The 16,198-nt window shown below is 41.1% G+C and overlaps 1 protein-coding gene across 1 annotated transcript in view; it reads right to left on the bottom strand.

Annotated features, from left to right (window-relative positions):
- Positions 1-16,198, bottom strand: part of LOC134528623 (bestrophin-4-like) — a 273,946-nt gene that overhangs the window by 49,756 nt on the left and 207,992 nt on the right. Inside the window, exon 4 of the mRNA XM_063362374.1 lies at positions 3,017-3,146. Within this exon, the coding sequence (XP_063218444.1) occupies positions 3,017-3,146 (130 nt within the window). The remainder of the gene's footprint in view (positions 1-3,016; positions 3,147-16,198) is intronic.

Below are 16,198 nucleotides of genomic sequence, written 5' to 3'. Positions count from 1 at the left end.
AAAATTTACTTAATAACAGCTTTCGGTTTTTTTTTTTCGTCGAAAAAAAAATTGTTGTCAGGGGCGAACTATATATTTATGGACACGTGCATATAGTTTAAAATCGTTTTATATTATTTTTATAAATATTTCGTTTACGATCACACTTCGTACAACTAACATATGGGTCCCTATGAGATGATAGCAAAATATTAATAATACGAGATAGCTGGATATATATCCCCTGTTAGCGATAGCTGTTTAGATCCGAGAGACAGGCTTGACGGTTTGATCGCGGTGTGCCACTGCGACGCACACGGACTGTACTTGAACCGGCTGAACGGCTGAGCTGCGACCGGCTGCACCGCGCTGACCCGCGCAACCGGCCAAAGTTGCGTGACGTCACTCGCAGGTACAGTCGGGGCAGCGAAGAGTTCAGCCGCCTATCCTTTAAGTGCCTTCAGAAACTCTGCACCTGAAGTTCGACATGCGAGGCGTCTGTTTTTTTTTTTACACGTCAAGCCTGCTATACAAGTCTTTGCGACCCTAAAATCTAGCAGTTCGACAGAAATTCCTCGGCGCTCGAGTTCACACACCGTGTTAGTTCTTTCATTTTCTTTGAATTGTTATCATTTGAGGGATTAATGTTTCGTTTAAAATTTTGAACATATATGATTAAATAGCTGAAAAATAAAGTCGCAAATGGTTAGTGGCGTCACCTTTTATAGCTATGGGGCTATCGAAATACCTAAATTTTCATGGAAATCCCTCAATTAATATAAATGACAAGAAAAAAATCAAAAAATCAACACCAATCCTTAAATGCGGATAGGACCCAAGCGATTACATTACGTAAAAAAAAAATGAAAATCTGAGTTGCGAAGGAATTTAAAAAAGTTACGTGAACGTAAAACTGCGAGCAGGTATGGACGGGCAGGGGAATAGTAATAATAATAAAAAGGGTTCAAGGCCGTTTTCCCTTTTTCGCCAGCAGCCACTTAAAGTGATTAGCGGCGACCTGGGAGGACCGCGCCTGGTAATGCCTAGCATTATCCCGCGCGCGAAAGTTAGAGGGACGTTGCGCAAAAAAAAAAAAAAAAAAAAAAAAAACACGCGCGAAAACTCCGGTCCTTCGCGGGCCGAACTACTTCTGCTTCTCCTCCGGTCGCAGTGCGTGGTGCGTGTCTCGCGAGGCCGCGGAGTGATCGGTGTTTCGCCACACCGAGCACCGAGCACTGCTCGTTAATCCGCGCCATCACCGGGTAACTGCCGTGTTTACCAGCGACCAGCAGTCTGCCGCGCCGCCTGGCGGAGACCGCGCGAAACTTACCTGTGATTTATTCAACACGAACAGAAACGAGTTACGTCAGTTAAATTAATTACGCACCACGGCTAATTTAAATATAAACTTTAGTAATGTAATCAAATAGTTATTATACTCATTCCTACACATCAATCAAATCTTATAACTAATATGTAGGGGCATGCAGATTTCGCGAAAAGATTTCGAGACTAGCTGAAAGTTAAAACACTGTAGCATCGTCTGTGTTTCGTGATTGGTTGAGTTTCTCCCAGATACATATCGATTGTAACAACACCAATCACAATGATTCAGTGTGGAAGCAAACGCGTCCTGAATGGCTCGGTCAAACAAGGCAACGACTTCTCTCGCAGACGGCCGCCAATCGCGAGGAATAAACCACAGGTTCGGGTATACCTTGTTGCAGTCTATTAAGCGTTCAGATCATTTCGCGAAAAACGCCTGCCCCTACTAATATGTCATACTTTTGTCATAGCTGTCTGCTGTAACTAGCAATAAACCAACTGAGATAATTTTTTATGAGCAAATTTATAAGCAAATAAAAAAACCCGCATTATTTTTAATCGCTAAAAATTATCTATGGAAAAATGTTATGTTGTAAACTGAGTAGGCTATACTAAAGTAGTCATTTGCAGGTAGTCTCATTTAAAATTTTGTGTTTAAAAATATTATTTATTCATTTATTGTTTTTTTATATATTTCGTATGGTTCTATTTTAATACTGAACGCATTTTTTTTTTAAATGAAGAAACTCTACTACAAAAATTAAATCAATATTAATTCCTTTGACGATGTTGAATGCTGATAAAAATATAATATAAAGGTATATGTAGGGCATGTAAGTTTTGCGAAAAAATTTCGAGGCTAGCTATGAGTTGGAACACTGTGTTTCGTGATTGGTTGAGTTTTTTTTTTTACAGGCACGAGTCTACTGTCGACGCACCAATCACAGCCATCCATTGCGGAAGCAAACACGTCATGAATGGCCCGGCAAGCAGGGCGATGGCTTCTCTTGCAGTCGGTTGCCAATAGCAAGGAAGAAACCATCGGCGCAGATATGCCTTAATGCAGTCTAGTGATCGTTCAGAATTTTTTTTTGCCAAAATATACCTACCATTAGCTAAACGTAAACATACTTGAAGGCTTCTGAGTATAATAACTTCAAACTCATAATCAAGCGTCCGTTAACCTGTAATGAAATTTATAGAATTATTTTTGTAGGCAATGTTTTTTTAGTAAAATTAAATATAGGACATGCATGAAATAAATTGTTTTGTTCAAGTTGCCCAGCATAACAGTGTTATATTTACAATTCATTCCTATGGAATATAAAATAAAGGCTTTATTCGTGGAAAAAAAAAAAAGGGGGGTCAAGTATTTTGTATCCCTAAATCGTGAAAAAGTTGAGTAATGGTAAACATAATTGTATGGTCCACAGCTAGGTGTTAAAGATTTATTTTTAAAAAAAATTGGAAATTATTATACTATTTATTTTATTGTTAAGTGATTTTTATACATTCTAAATTGACAATTAAATATTGTACACCATTAACCACACCAACCAGGCTACGCTATAGTAAGGCAGGTATCCCATGCACGAGAGACTCGTTTGTAATGTTCCAGTTCCAAGCACCCAGCCACAAGCACCCAGCCACAAGCACCCAGCCACAAGCACCCAGCCACAAGCCACAAAACAGCGGCGGGCGCTATACTCACCGGCGTCTACGATGTGCTGGTATGTGGGAAAACGCTTCTTCACGCGTAAACTCACTTTCTGGAGCGCGATCACGTAAGACAACATCGCGTAGCGCACAATGTTGCGTCGCATCAGGCGACCCCGCTCGTCCTGAAACAGACATGAGCCGTCAGACGACGCCGCTTTTCCCCTTCGGCGTGGCTAGCTCATAACTAGGGACACCTGTATTTCGCGATTTCATTTCAAGGTATTTCACAAAACACTGTAGCTTTTTCTAAGAGTCATGGCAAATTATGAGGGTGCATCAGTACGGTGACCACATTCTCATTGGCTCCGTCAAGAGCGGGACGACACCTCTCACCGACCTCAGCCAATAACCACAGGAGAAAAGCTACAGTATTTTGTGAAATACCTTGACACGAAATGTATTCGCGAAATACAGGTGTCTCTACTCATAACTAGGGGCATGCACATCTATAAACAAACATTCTAAGAGTAGCTGAAAGTTAAATAACTGTAGCGTCGTCTGTGTTACGTGACTGGGTTGAGTTTCTTTCAGGTGCATGGCGAGTGTTACTACACCGATCAGATCACAGTAATTCAGTGCGGAAGAAAAAGCGTGCTGAGTGGCTCGGTGAAACAAAACAAAACAACTACTTCTCTCGCAGACGGCCGCCAATCACAAGGAAGAAACCGCTGGTTGCGGGTATACCTTGTTGCAGTCTATCTAATACGCGTTTAGAATTTTTTTTCTCGCGAAAATGCCTGCCCTAGTGGTCATTGAAACCGCGAATTTTTCCAGTCCCTATCAATGATGTGGGGAATTTAATATTTTTGAGCCGTGTATAATTTTTTGCAAAAATATTTCGAGACCAGCTGAGAGTTAAAACACTGCAGCATCGGCTGTGTTTCGTGGTTGGCTGGGTTTCTCCCAGGCACGTGTCTGCTGTCGGCGCGCCAATCACAATGATTCAGCGCGGAAGAAAGCACGTCCTGAATGGTCCGGTCAAATAAGGCAACTGCTTGTCATGCAGACGGCCGCCAGTCACTACGAAGTAACAGCTGGTGCGGTTATGCCATTCTGCAGTATAATGGGCGTTCAGATTGCCTGACACTAGTTATCACTAGGGACAGGCATTTTTCGCGGATTAATTTCGTGATAGGCTGAAATCCAAACACGTGTACAATCTGCTGGTTTTGCTATTGGCTCGAAGTTTAACTTGAGCTCTCTGGGCCAATGAGAGATTAGGTATCGACCAAAGAATAATCGAATCACAAGCTACCTAGTGGAGACGCCTCACAAGTTAGCACCCATTTAACACACGTGTTTGCTTGAAAAATGCAGAGGATAATGGAGGCTATATATCCTAGAGATAATTGAATCCGCGAATTTTTCCGGTCTCTAACGGAAACGTCAAAAAAGAAGTTTTCTACTGTTTGCAGTCATGCAATCAAGAACCACCTGCCATCTCTTCAATTCGGGACATTATTTTCTGAAAAAATAAAGTAATTATAATCGGCAATTACTTTGAAAAAGAATCAATATGGAAAAAAACAATTTGCTATGTTGAAGTACGGAGCTTGTGATTTAAGCGTAGAGAATTTTATCCGATAAATACTGGCCTTCTATTGGTCGCGCGGAGTCACGTAAGAAGAGCTGGGCGTTTCCGAGATAATCAGTGCGGGTCCGATAACGCATTCGTCCCGGCCCGTTGTGGACACTGCATATCGTGAGTTCCTCTCCGTTTACATGATCCGTCTCCGCTTACATGGCATTGTAAACGAAAGAAAGGAAAAAAACAACAGATGTCACTTATAACCAATGGAAATTTTATAATCGGTAGATATGATGTGATCAACCTTTAGTAAACTATGCCTAGGGACTGGAAATATTCGCGAGTTCAATGCCGTCTAGGATTGACTCCACGATTCCCTACATATTCGGGCAAATACCACATGCTCATTGGCTAATTACTAGAGACCTGCAAAATTCGCGGTTTCGATGGCCTTCAGGATAGACTGCACATACCCCTGTACACTCGGGCAAATATCGCAAGTTCATTCATTGGCTGCCGACTTGTACGTTGTCTCAGCTGGTTTGTCTGTGATTCGATCCTTCTTTGATTGAGGGTTTATAACTGGTTGAGATTCGTCCAGATGAACAGTAAGCCAATAGTAAAATTATCTAAGAGATACCTGTATATGTGTTTGATTTCTAGCCTATCACCGAATGAATCCGCGAATTTTGCAGGTCTCTAGTGATCAACCTTTAGTAAAATAATCCTTTAAAGAAAAATATTAATATAAAACGCTAATTTAGTCTGTCTTTGTCTAATTCTGGCTAATCGCCCAACACCAATCACAAGTTCCACGGAGCATACAAACATCGTAAAACGGCGATACTTCTCTCCAGTGCTAATGATTAACAATAAATGGTTGTAAAAAAAAAAAGAAAGGTATGTTTCTAGGTAGCTGTCAAGGTTAAAGAAAAAAATAAATAAGATTGTTCCTTTCGTCCCCTACCTCCGGAACTAGAGAGCATTTCGACACCCGAGGTTACGTCACGCCGTCTCGCCCCGGCGGACTGTGGCTGAGTCACGCTTGTGGACGGAGACCAGCCACTGAGACTGTGGCTCGGAGTGAGAGATGCGCCGTCTACTGCTGTCCAGGAACAGTCGCTCAGCGAGGCGTCTCTGCAGCGCACTCGCGTCTACGCTCGCACGCAGTCGTGCAATCGAGAACTACCTGCCGTCCTCTGTTGAATTCGGAACACTGTTTCATGAAAAGATAAAATATTTATAATCGGTAGAGACCGGAAAAATTCACGAAATCATTTCGCGATAGGCTAAAATACAAATAGTTATACCTCAGTGCTGCCTCTGCTATCGGCTCACAACTCACCTGGATGACTCTGGGCCAATTAGAAACACCCGGCCAAAGCTGTATCGAATCACAGGCTGCTACGTTGGGACGTCTCAAAACACAGCAGCCAATGAGTGGGTGACATTTGACCGAGTGTACGTAGAACTATGGAGTTCATCCTGCAGGTCATTGAACCCCCGAATTTTTCCGGTCCCTAGTTATACTAATAGGAACAGATATAGTGTTATCGTTAACACGTCACGTGACCATGTCGATGACCACTTACATGAATTTACTCCCTATCCAAACCATTCCATAGAAGTTTTCACTTCAAAAAGGCAACGAATTCTCTCGCAGACGGCCGCCAATCACAAGGAAGAAACCCCCTGGTGCAGGTATACCTTGTTGCAGTCTGATAGGCGTTCAGATTTGTTCGCGGAAAAAATGCCTGCCCCTGTATATCAACATATACTTGGTGCAGTCTGTGCATGCGTCTATCACTGCAGAAGTGTATTTTTTTTGCTCGCCAGTCAAGACGTGGTGTGTTCGGGTCGCTGCTGTGATAGAAGGCCGGTACTCCTCAGGTCATGGTGCGGTCACGGTACTGCTGCCAGCTAATTACCGGCTCAAGGTCATCGGGAAATAACAGCCGAACTACCACGAGCTTGAAGGTCACGTGATCAACGAGTGAAACACGCGAAGCACCCGCGCCTGTAATTACTACACACGGTGATTAGTAGAGACAGGAATAATTCGCGGATTCAATTACCTCTAGGATAGCCTCCACTATCCTCTGCATTTTTCAAGCACACACGTGTGTTCATTGGGTGCTAACTTGTGAGGCGTCTCCACTAGGTAGCTTGTGATTCGATGATTCTTTGGTCGATAATCTCTCATTGGCCCAGAGATATAGACCTGAAAAATTCGCGGTTTCAATTCGTGAAATGCTACAATTCAAATAATTATACCTTAGTTCTGCTTCTTCTATTGGTTCACTGTTAATCTGGTTTAATGAGAGCCAATTAGAGACCCTCACTCATAGAAGTGTCGAATCACAGGCTGCCCAATCAAGAAGACTCGCAAATCAACAGCCAATTAACAGTTGGCATTTGCCCGAGTGTGTAGAGGATAGTGGAGTCTATCCTGGAGGTCATTGAACCCGCGAATTTTTCCAGTCTCTACCCAGAGAGCTCAAGTTAAACTTCGAACCAATAGCAAAACCAGCAGAACTGTACACGTGTTTGGATTTCAGCCTATCACGAAATTAATCCGCGAATTTGCTCCGGGCCTTATATATATGCCGCTCACAGGAACAAGATTAAGTTATAGTTAGAGACTGATAAAAGTGGACCGAGTGACCTCCAGAATAGACACAACAGTCCTCTACATACTTGGGAAAACGTCGCCTATTCATTGGTAGGTATCGGAGAGTTCTTGGTTTCATTTCGCTATAGTATACAATTCAAATACGTATACATCTGTGCTGTTGCCAATATTGGCACTCACATTATATAAGAAACTTTAAGCCAATGAAAATCAACTAAAAATTACGGAATCACTAGAGACCGGAAAAATTCGCGGATTAATTTCGTGACAGTCTGAAATCCAAACACGTGTACAATTCTGCTGGTTTTGCTATTGGCTCGCAGTTTAACTTGAGCTCTTTAGGCCAATGAGAGATGATCGACCAAAGAATCATCGAATCACAAGCTACCTATTGGAGACGCCTCACAAGTTAGCACTCAATGAAAACACTTGTTTGCTTGAGAAATGCAGAGGATAATGGAGGCTATCCTAGAGGTAATTGAATCCGCGAATTTTTCCGGTCCCTAGGAATCACAGGCTAGCATGGCGAGACGTCTCACTAGTCTGCGGCCGATGAACAGGCGACATTTGCCTGAGCATGTAAAGGATTGTGGAGTCTATCCTAAAGGTCTTTGAAAATGAAATTTTGTCCAGTCCCTAATCATTGGCTGCTGTCTTGTAGACGTCTTAACTGGGAAACGTGATTTGTAGGGGCAGGAAATTTTCGCGAAAAAATCTGAACGCCTAATAGACTGCAACAAGGTATACCCACACCAGCGGATTCTTCCTTTTGATTGGCGGCCGGCTGCGAGAGAAGTCGTTGCTTTGTTTGCACGATCCACTAAGGACGAGTTTGCTTCCACACTGAATTAGTGTGATTGGTTGTTGTAACAATCGACATGCACCTCAAAGTAACTCACCCAATCACGAAACACAGACGATGCTACAGTGTTTTAACTTCCATCTACTATCGGGATCTTTTCGCGAAATTTTCATAGCCCTAGTGATTTGATACTTATTTGGTTGAGGTTAGTCCTTCACATTGCCAGTGGGCCAGTAGCAGAAGCAGAATTAGGTTATAGTTATTTGAGTTCTAGTCTATCTTTAAATATAATTTTTACTGCCTCTCTCTATGACTTAAGAGAAAAATTTGCGTTTTCATTTCTTGATAGCCTCGAATTCAAATACCTATATCGTTATGCTGCTTCAATGATTAAATCACTGTTCATCTTAAAGAATCCTACCCAATGAAAAACCTTCAACAAAATACCTAAGTTAACAAGGATCGCTAGCTACCGCAGCTAGTGTCTGGAGTTACTTGACTTTTGGATTGGAGCCGCTTCCAAAACGAAGATTTCACCGATGTTTCGGTCGACCTTGCAGTCACCATCTTCAGGGTAGCAGTTACGTAAAACAAACTAGAACCCAAAAGCCAAGAAACTTAAAAATAGTATACCAGGTAAAAGGTCTCACGAGTCAGTGGCCAAAGTGTAGGTGACATTATCCCTAGTACGTAGAGAAGTTGGGGACTAGTCTAGAGGTCAATAAACGTCTCTCTTTAAAACAAACCAGCTTCGTTCCCACTGGACCAGCTAATGCAGTCGATCTCAGCCATTGACTGCATATTTTTTTTTAAATCATGAAAAAGATAATCGAATATTTAATAATTGGACTACATGTTTTATTATGCTTAATATGTCCGCAGTTAATACTAGAAAGCCATTCAGGGAACGGTTTTTCCACATAACTTTAACCATCGGAGATACTGGGACAACACAAAAGCATAAATTCCCGGGCAAGAATCCTAACCCAGAATCATAACGAACAATATTTTGTAGTGATACAGCGGTGTTCATGTTAATGTAAAAAAATGCACAACAAATATCTGTGATTTTTTACGTGAGTATTCAAAGTTCCGTTCACAAAAGAGAATGTACACTGTAGTTCCGTGAACGTGGAGACAACCAGGGGAGTGGTGGGAGGGGGGAGACCGGCGCAGCGCAAACACCGACATAACGGACCGGACCTGGGCCGCCGGTAAGTGTAGCAGCGCCGTCTCAGCGCCGTCTCAGCGCCGTCTCAGCGCCGGGACGACCCACGCGCAGCTCTGAGACACGCCTGATACACTACAGCCACCGCCTGCACGGCACACAGCTCCAGACCCCGGATCCAACCACGTCCAGGACAGGACTCCAAAGGCTCATGTCTAGGAACCGGGAGAATTCGCGGAGTCAATTAACTCTAGGATAGCCTCCATTATCCTCTGCATTTCTCAAGCAAACGAGTGTTTTCATTGGGTGCTAACTTGTGAGGCGTCTCCAAATAGCTAGCTTGTGATTCGATGATTCTTTGGTCGATAATCTCTCATTGGCCCCAAAGAGCTCAAGTTAAACTGCGAGCCAATAGCAAAACCAGCAGAATTGTACACGTGTTTGGATTTCAGCCTATCACGAAATTAATCCGCGAACTTTTCCGGTCTCTACATGTCGTATGAGTAGAGACCGGAAAAATTCGCGAGTTCATTTCGCGATAGGCTAAAATACAAATAGTTATACCTCAGTGCTGCCTCTGCTATTGGCTCACAACTCACCTGGATGACTCTGGGCCAATGTGAAACACCCAACCTAAGGCTTTATCGAATCACAGGCTGCTACGTTGGGACGTCTCACAAGACAGCAGCCAATGAGTGGGTGACATTTGACCGAGTGTACGTAGAACTATGGAGTTCATCCTGCAGGTCATTGAATTCGCGAATTTTCCCGGTCCCTACGTATGACTAGGAACACGATTATATGGTGAATGGCGATAAAACCGAGACAACACCGAAATGCAAGTTAATACACCATGTATCACCGAAATGCAAGTTTTATAATGAACGTAAGTAGCAATAATTAAAATAATTAATATACTAAAATAATAAATTAAAAAATAAATTAAATATAAGTCTTTTAATATTTTAAATTTAAGGAATGCTGTTAATTTCAATTGATTAAATTGGTTTAATTGTGCATCCCTTCAGAAACAATTTTAAACGATGAATGCTCGCTAATATATTTTTATTGTACTGAATGTATCTGTTTTAGACAAATTTATTAAAAATGATTTTATCGTAAAAATGCAATGTACAAATTTTACCTCTATTTTGGTAGGTTAAGTATTAGGAAACCGCTTTTATAAAAATAAAATCAATAACACCAAAATCCTCTGTTTTAAAAGCGAAATTGGTTTAAAAATAAAACCATAACCTTCCTAACAGGATTGTCGTGGATACATTACTTAATTAACTTATATTGGGTCGTAGGTAGTTTCTACCCGCCCCCAAGAAAAACAGACCAATAACAAAATTACAAAATTCAAATGACCCAATCAAATGCAATTGAGCGGGACGCTAAAAACGGGACAGCAGCCAATAGACAGTGTACACCCAGTTATTTGTGTACAATAGTGTGGAGTTCATCCTGGTCTCTATCCACGGGACGGTCGCAGCATCGTCCTTACGGTAAAATGGTTAGAAGTTTAACCTATAACGACCGACTTTTTAGGTATCCAGTAAACACGCCTGTATTTATAAGAAAATTTGTTCGTGTCTGTGTTTTTCTCAAATTGAGGTAGCTATTTCTTAATATTTTGGCTTGAGAACCGGAAAATTTCTCGGATGCTTTTGGTCACCAGTTAAACTGCAAACATCTATATATACCTTAGCCCTGCCACTCCCCTCTACAACTGTGCGCCAGTCATCTGCCAGCTATCAGTAGAGGCCGAATCATACCGACCCTCTTAAAATACAGGGAAGTGATGACGTGATGAATCAGCTAACAGAAAAGCATGGCTAGGGACAGGAAAAATTCGCGGGTTCAATGACCTGTAGGATGAACTCCATAGTTCTACGTACACTCGGTCAAATGTCACCCACTCATTGGCTGCTGTCTTGTGAGACGTCCCAACGTAGCAGCCTGTGATTCGATAAAGCCTTAGGTTGGGTGTTTCTCATTGGCTCAGAGTCATCCAGGTGAGTTGTGAGTCAATAGCAGAGGCAGCACTGAGGTATAACTATTTGTATTTTAGCCTATCGCGAAATGAAATCGCGAATTTTTCCTATCTCTAAACATAGCCCATCACTAGAGACCTGAAAAATTCGCGGATTCATTTCGTGAAATGCTACAATTCAAATAATTATACCTTAGTGCTGCTTCTGCCATTGGTTCACTGTTAATCTGGAGTAATGAGGGCCAGTTAGAGACCTTCACTCGTAGAAGTGTCGAATCACAGGCTGCCCAGTGAAGACAACTCACAAGTCAACAGCCAATGAGCAGTTGGCATTTGCCGCGAGTGTGTAGATGGTAGTGGAGTCTATCCTGGAGGTCATTGAACCCGCAAATTTTTCCGGTCTCTACCCATCACGAAATGAGTCCACGACATTTCCGGGCCTCTAGTCATGGCGGACCACTGACGTACAGCAACGCAGCAACTGTATTCTCATTGGCCGAGCCACGCGCGGGAAACCACTCCTCACATGCCACAGCCAATGTCTAGGAGCAGGCATTTTTTTTACGAAAAGATCTGAACACTTACTAGCCTGCAACAAGGTATACCCGCAGCAGTGGTTTCTTCCTTGTGATTGGCGGCCGTCTGCGAGAGAAGTCGTTGCCTTGTTTGACCGAGCCACTCAGGACGCGTTTGCTTCCGCACTGAATTACTGTGATTGGTGTTGTAACAATCGACATGAACATGAGAGAAAGTCACCAAATCACGAAACACAGGCGACGCTACAGTGTTTTCACTTTCATCTAGTCTCGAAATCTTTTCGCGAAATCTGCACGACCATTACAATGTCCTGATCTGCTTGTTAGTCACACACTTGTTGCCACGAGCTTACAGAGCCGAGCAACTATCCAGGGCCCCGCGCGTAGCATTTCATTTACTGCTTTCCTTGAGTGTCTATCTTCGTGTGAACAATTATTGACACCAATGCGTAGAGACCGGAAAAATTCGCGAATTCATTTCGCGATAGGCTAAAATACAAATAGTTATACCTCAGTGCTGACTCTGCTATTGCCTCACAACTCACCTGGATGACTCTGGGCCAATGAGAAACACCCAACCAAAGCTGTATCGAATCACAGGCTGCTACGTTGGGACGTCTCACAAGACAGCAGCCAATGAGTGGGTGACATTTGACCGAGCGTACGTAGAACTATGGAGTTCATCCTACAGGTCATTGAACCCGCGAATTTTTCCGGTCCCTACCAATGCAAAAAGGAAGTGTTTAATTGTTATTACTATGTAATTCAAAGTTCTGGTCGATTCAAGTGTCCATGATTTCGTATTAGAAAAACTTATCCATTAATAATTTATCAGGAAAGAATGTAAAAAATTATTTTAAAAAATATCGTCAAATTTAAGTTCAAGGTTGATTTAAAAACGTTGTTTTAAAGAGTTCTTTTTTACATTTCTTGGGGAGGGTCCACTAACCTAACTATTTTCTGACGGCTAGTTCCCCCCCCCCCTCCCGGATCACCCAAATAAGGCCCCTTTCCACAAGAGAGTGGCCCAGTGTCCCGCAAAATGTAAGGTCACCACTGATTTTGGCCAGTTTTTTTATTGGCTTCCACTCTCTTAGATTGCGTCAAATATCCCACGAACCAACACAACAGATGTTACGAAGGATGTTCGTAAAGTAAGCTGCGTTTGGTTTAAAAAAAAAAATCAACTCGAGATAAAAAGTTTGTTATCAAAAAATTTAGTTTACTACATATCTACTTTACATTTTCACATAATCTCCGTTCAGCTCCAAACACTTTCCGGAACGCTACACCAGTTTCTTTAACCTCTCTACATAGCAGTTCACTTGGGAATGGAAGAGACGCCTTGGCCATATGTATCATGGACTACGAACACGCAATGCGTGTAGCCTACGTACAGGCGCTTAGTAAACGTCTCCGGAAAACGTTTAAGCAGTATCCGTACTCGAGTCAAAAAATAATTGCTACATTTGTTTTTATTTTTTTAAGTTACACATCTTTAGGCGCGTTATGAAAAAATGATGAGAATGAAATTTTAAGATGCGCGCGCATCACTGTAACAGAAAATTAACAGGTTGAAGCTGCCCGTTAAACCGCTCATTAGTCTCGAAAAAAAAGCTAGCAACAAAATAGAAATAGAACCTCTATTAGTTGCGCATGTTGGCACGCTCGTCGCCTCTGATCACTGTTTTCATATTTTTAATATTTATCCACATGTTTCTGGTTTATACATTCACAACACGTGTGAATTATATATGTGCTAATAAATTATATTCAGTAGTGATTTAAATTGAAAATTTTGATTAATATAATTTACTATTCGTAAATATTAGTAAAAAAAATTGTGCCTTTATACTTTTTCAAGTGATCCAATATAATAGAGTTTAACTATCCGTATATATTATTTATTGATATAAATTAAAATATTATTTAATGTAATTGATACTTAATATTATTAAATTATTAATGTTACATATTTATTACTGGTTATTTAATATTTACAAAATAAGAAATACATTCAATAAAACAATTAATAAAAAATTTGTGATAAAAATTAAAATCGAACATCAAAATAAAATATTAATTTTTAATATTTATTATTAAATTGAATAAATAATAAATATTTTTAAACATTAATAAACAAATTTAATGAAAACTTTTTGATAAAATAGAAAAGTGAATATTAAATTAAGAAAAAAATAAATATTTAAAAAATGAATAAACTTAAAATTCAAATTTTTGAATTTATTATTTTATTTATTTATTTTCTTTTAAAATATTAAACAATCAATAATAAATATTTTAAATTAAGAATCTTATAATATTTAGTACAAATTATGTCATATATATTTATTAATCTCTAAATTTTATGTATTTAATTATTCATATTTAAAATTAACTTTATTGACTGTGTTGACTATCTTTTTCCAACACTTTTATTATTTTATTGTAATTAATTATTTGTATGCAATTAAAATTTATTTTAATGATGCCAAAGAAGTATAACTTTTCACGCGCGTACATAAGTACAAGCACTCAATTTTTTTATTATATTACAGTACCTTAGGGTGCGACAAATAACCCTAGAACCAATACAACAGATGATACGAGGGATATTCGTAAAGTATGTTCCATTTGGTAATAAAAAATTAACTCGTGAGAAAAAGTATTTGTATTGACAATTTTAGTTCACTACAGACCTAATTTACATTTTCACATAATCGCCATTCTGTTCCAAGCACTTTCCGCAACTCTGCGCCGGTTTCTTTTACCTCTTCTGCATAGCAGTTCTCCGCCTGCGAATGGGACGGACGACTGGGCCATAGGCATCCCGCACTACGAACACGCAATGCGTGTAGCCTACGTACAGGCGCTTATCCGTACTAAAGTCAAAAAATAATGGCTACATTTGTTTGTTTTGCTTTTTTTTTAAGAAAAGGGCTTCATTTTGGTTAATTATAGAAACGTGAGTCAAACATTTTCATCAAAAATTACAAAAATTACGACTGCCAACTGGTTTAATTTCTTCCATGCGGCGAACTTACATGCAGAGGGGTTACATAAACTGGTGCAGCTTTGCGAAAAATGCTTGGAACAGAATATGAGTTGATGTAAGCTTTTGGACATGCGCCATTGCTAAGCACATGTATGTTTGTAGAAAAAAACTACAAAAAACCAAACGACAAAAAACACAAATTAAGCAAAAGTTGCTGTTGTCAACAGGATAGATATACACACCACATAATATTCCATAACAGGAAAATGGTCAACAAACAAAGAAAAACAAAGAAAAATGGTCTACGAGAACGAAAAAAAAACCACAAATGATGAATTTAACCCCAAAAAAATTCAGCATAACAGTTGAAACGAGACAAAAAAACACAACAAAACGAAAAGACAGACATACATGTGCTTAGCAACGGCGTATGTCCAAAAGCTTACATCAAGTCATGCACTCCGATTGCACAAATCTTTCAAAGAGAATATGAGGTTGTGTGAAACATAAAGTATGTCTATAGTAAACTAAAACTGTCAATACAAACGTTTACTCGCGAGTTTATTTTTTTTTAATGACAAAACGGAGCTTACTCTACGAATATCCCCCGTGAAATATACGGATGATTGCATTCTTGCCTGTTGCTGCACGGTAACACGAATGTCTCAGATCCTTAGTCACGAGAGTTGACTCGATGGGTTGGATTCTCGCAAAAGCGACCGCAGACTACATCTGTGTTCCAGCCTATGGTCGGCCCCCTCCACCTGTCCTCCCAAATGTGCGCCCTTTAGGGTGGATTGGGAGTCTGCTTACAGATCAATTTTTATTCATTCCAGAGCAATTAATATTACGACAGAGCTGTCAAGGGATTACTCCCCCCCTTTGATCAGGGAAAGTGTTAAAGCTTCAGCAAGACCAGACTAGGACAACCCCGCATAGTCACAACCATAGCCCCCCCCCCCCCTCTCCGGTACTCTGCTCCAGATTGTTCCGACCTACAGCCGGCATTCTCACGGTACCCTCCCGCATATCAGGGTAGTGTGGGAGAAATTCCAGTTCGTCTTTTTACATTCCAGAGCTATATAAATTAAACATAACTACAAGGGATCACTCCCTGTTGTTTGATCGGGAGGTTGTTAGGGCTTCGGCACCGACCAGCGGCTGGGGCCACCAACCCAGCATAGTCACCGCCTCAGCCCCGTACCTCGCTCAGCTGACCAGACAGTTGGCTGTGTTCTGAGCCCTGAAACATCATCAGCACTGCTGGCGCCTTCCCCGATCTCCCACATCACACTGGGACCCCTCAAAACACCCAGTGAACCCGTGGTCCGGTGGAGGCCTATCCAACCTATGTTAGCTGTCCAGGCTAGCACCGGAGCTGTGTCGTCGCTCACCACGTCGACTCCGCATCGGGCTAGGGAACCCTTGGAATCTGCTCCAAGCGATCGGTAGAGACCAGGAAAAATTCGCGGATTCATTTCACGATACCGCTAGAATCCACACAACTGTACTTTAAT

The sequence above is a fragment of the Bacillus rossius genome, chromosome 1, assembly GCF_032445375.1.
Source record: "Bacillus rossius redtenbacheri isolate Brsri chromosome 1, Brsri_v3, whole genome shotgun sequence".
In the NCBI taxonomy this organism is placed as follows: domain Eukaryota; kingdom Metazoa; phylum Arthropoda; class Insecta; order Phasmatodea; family Bacillidae; genus Bacillus; species Bacillus rossius.
Note: the sequence above shows the minus strand (reverse complement) of the source record. Positions and strands in the feature narration are given on the sequence as shown.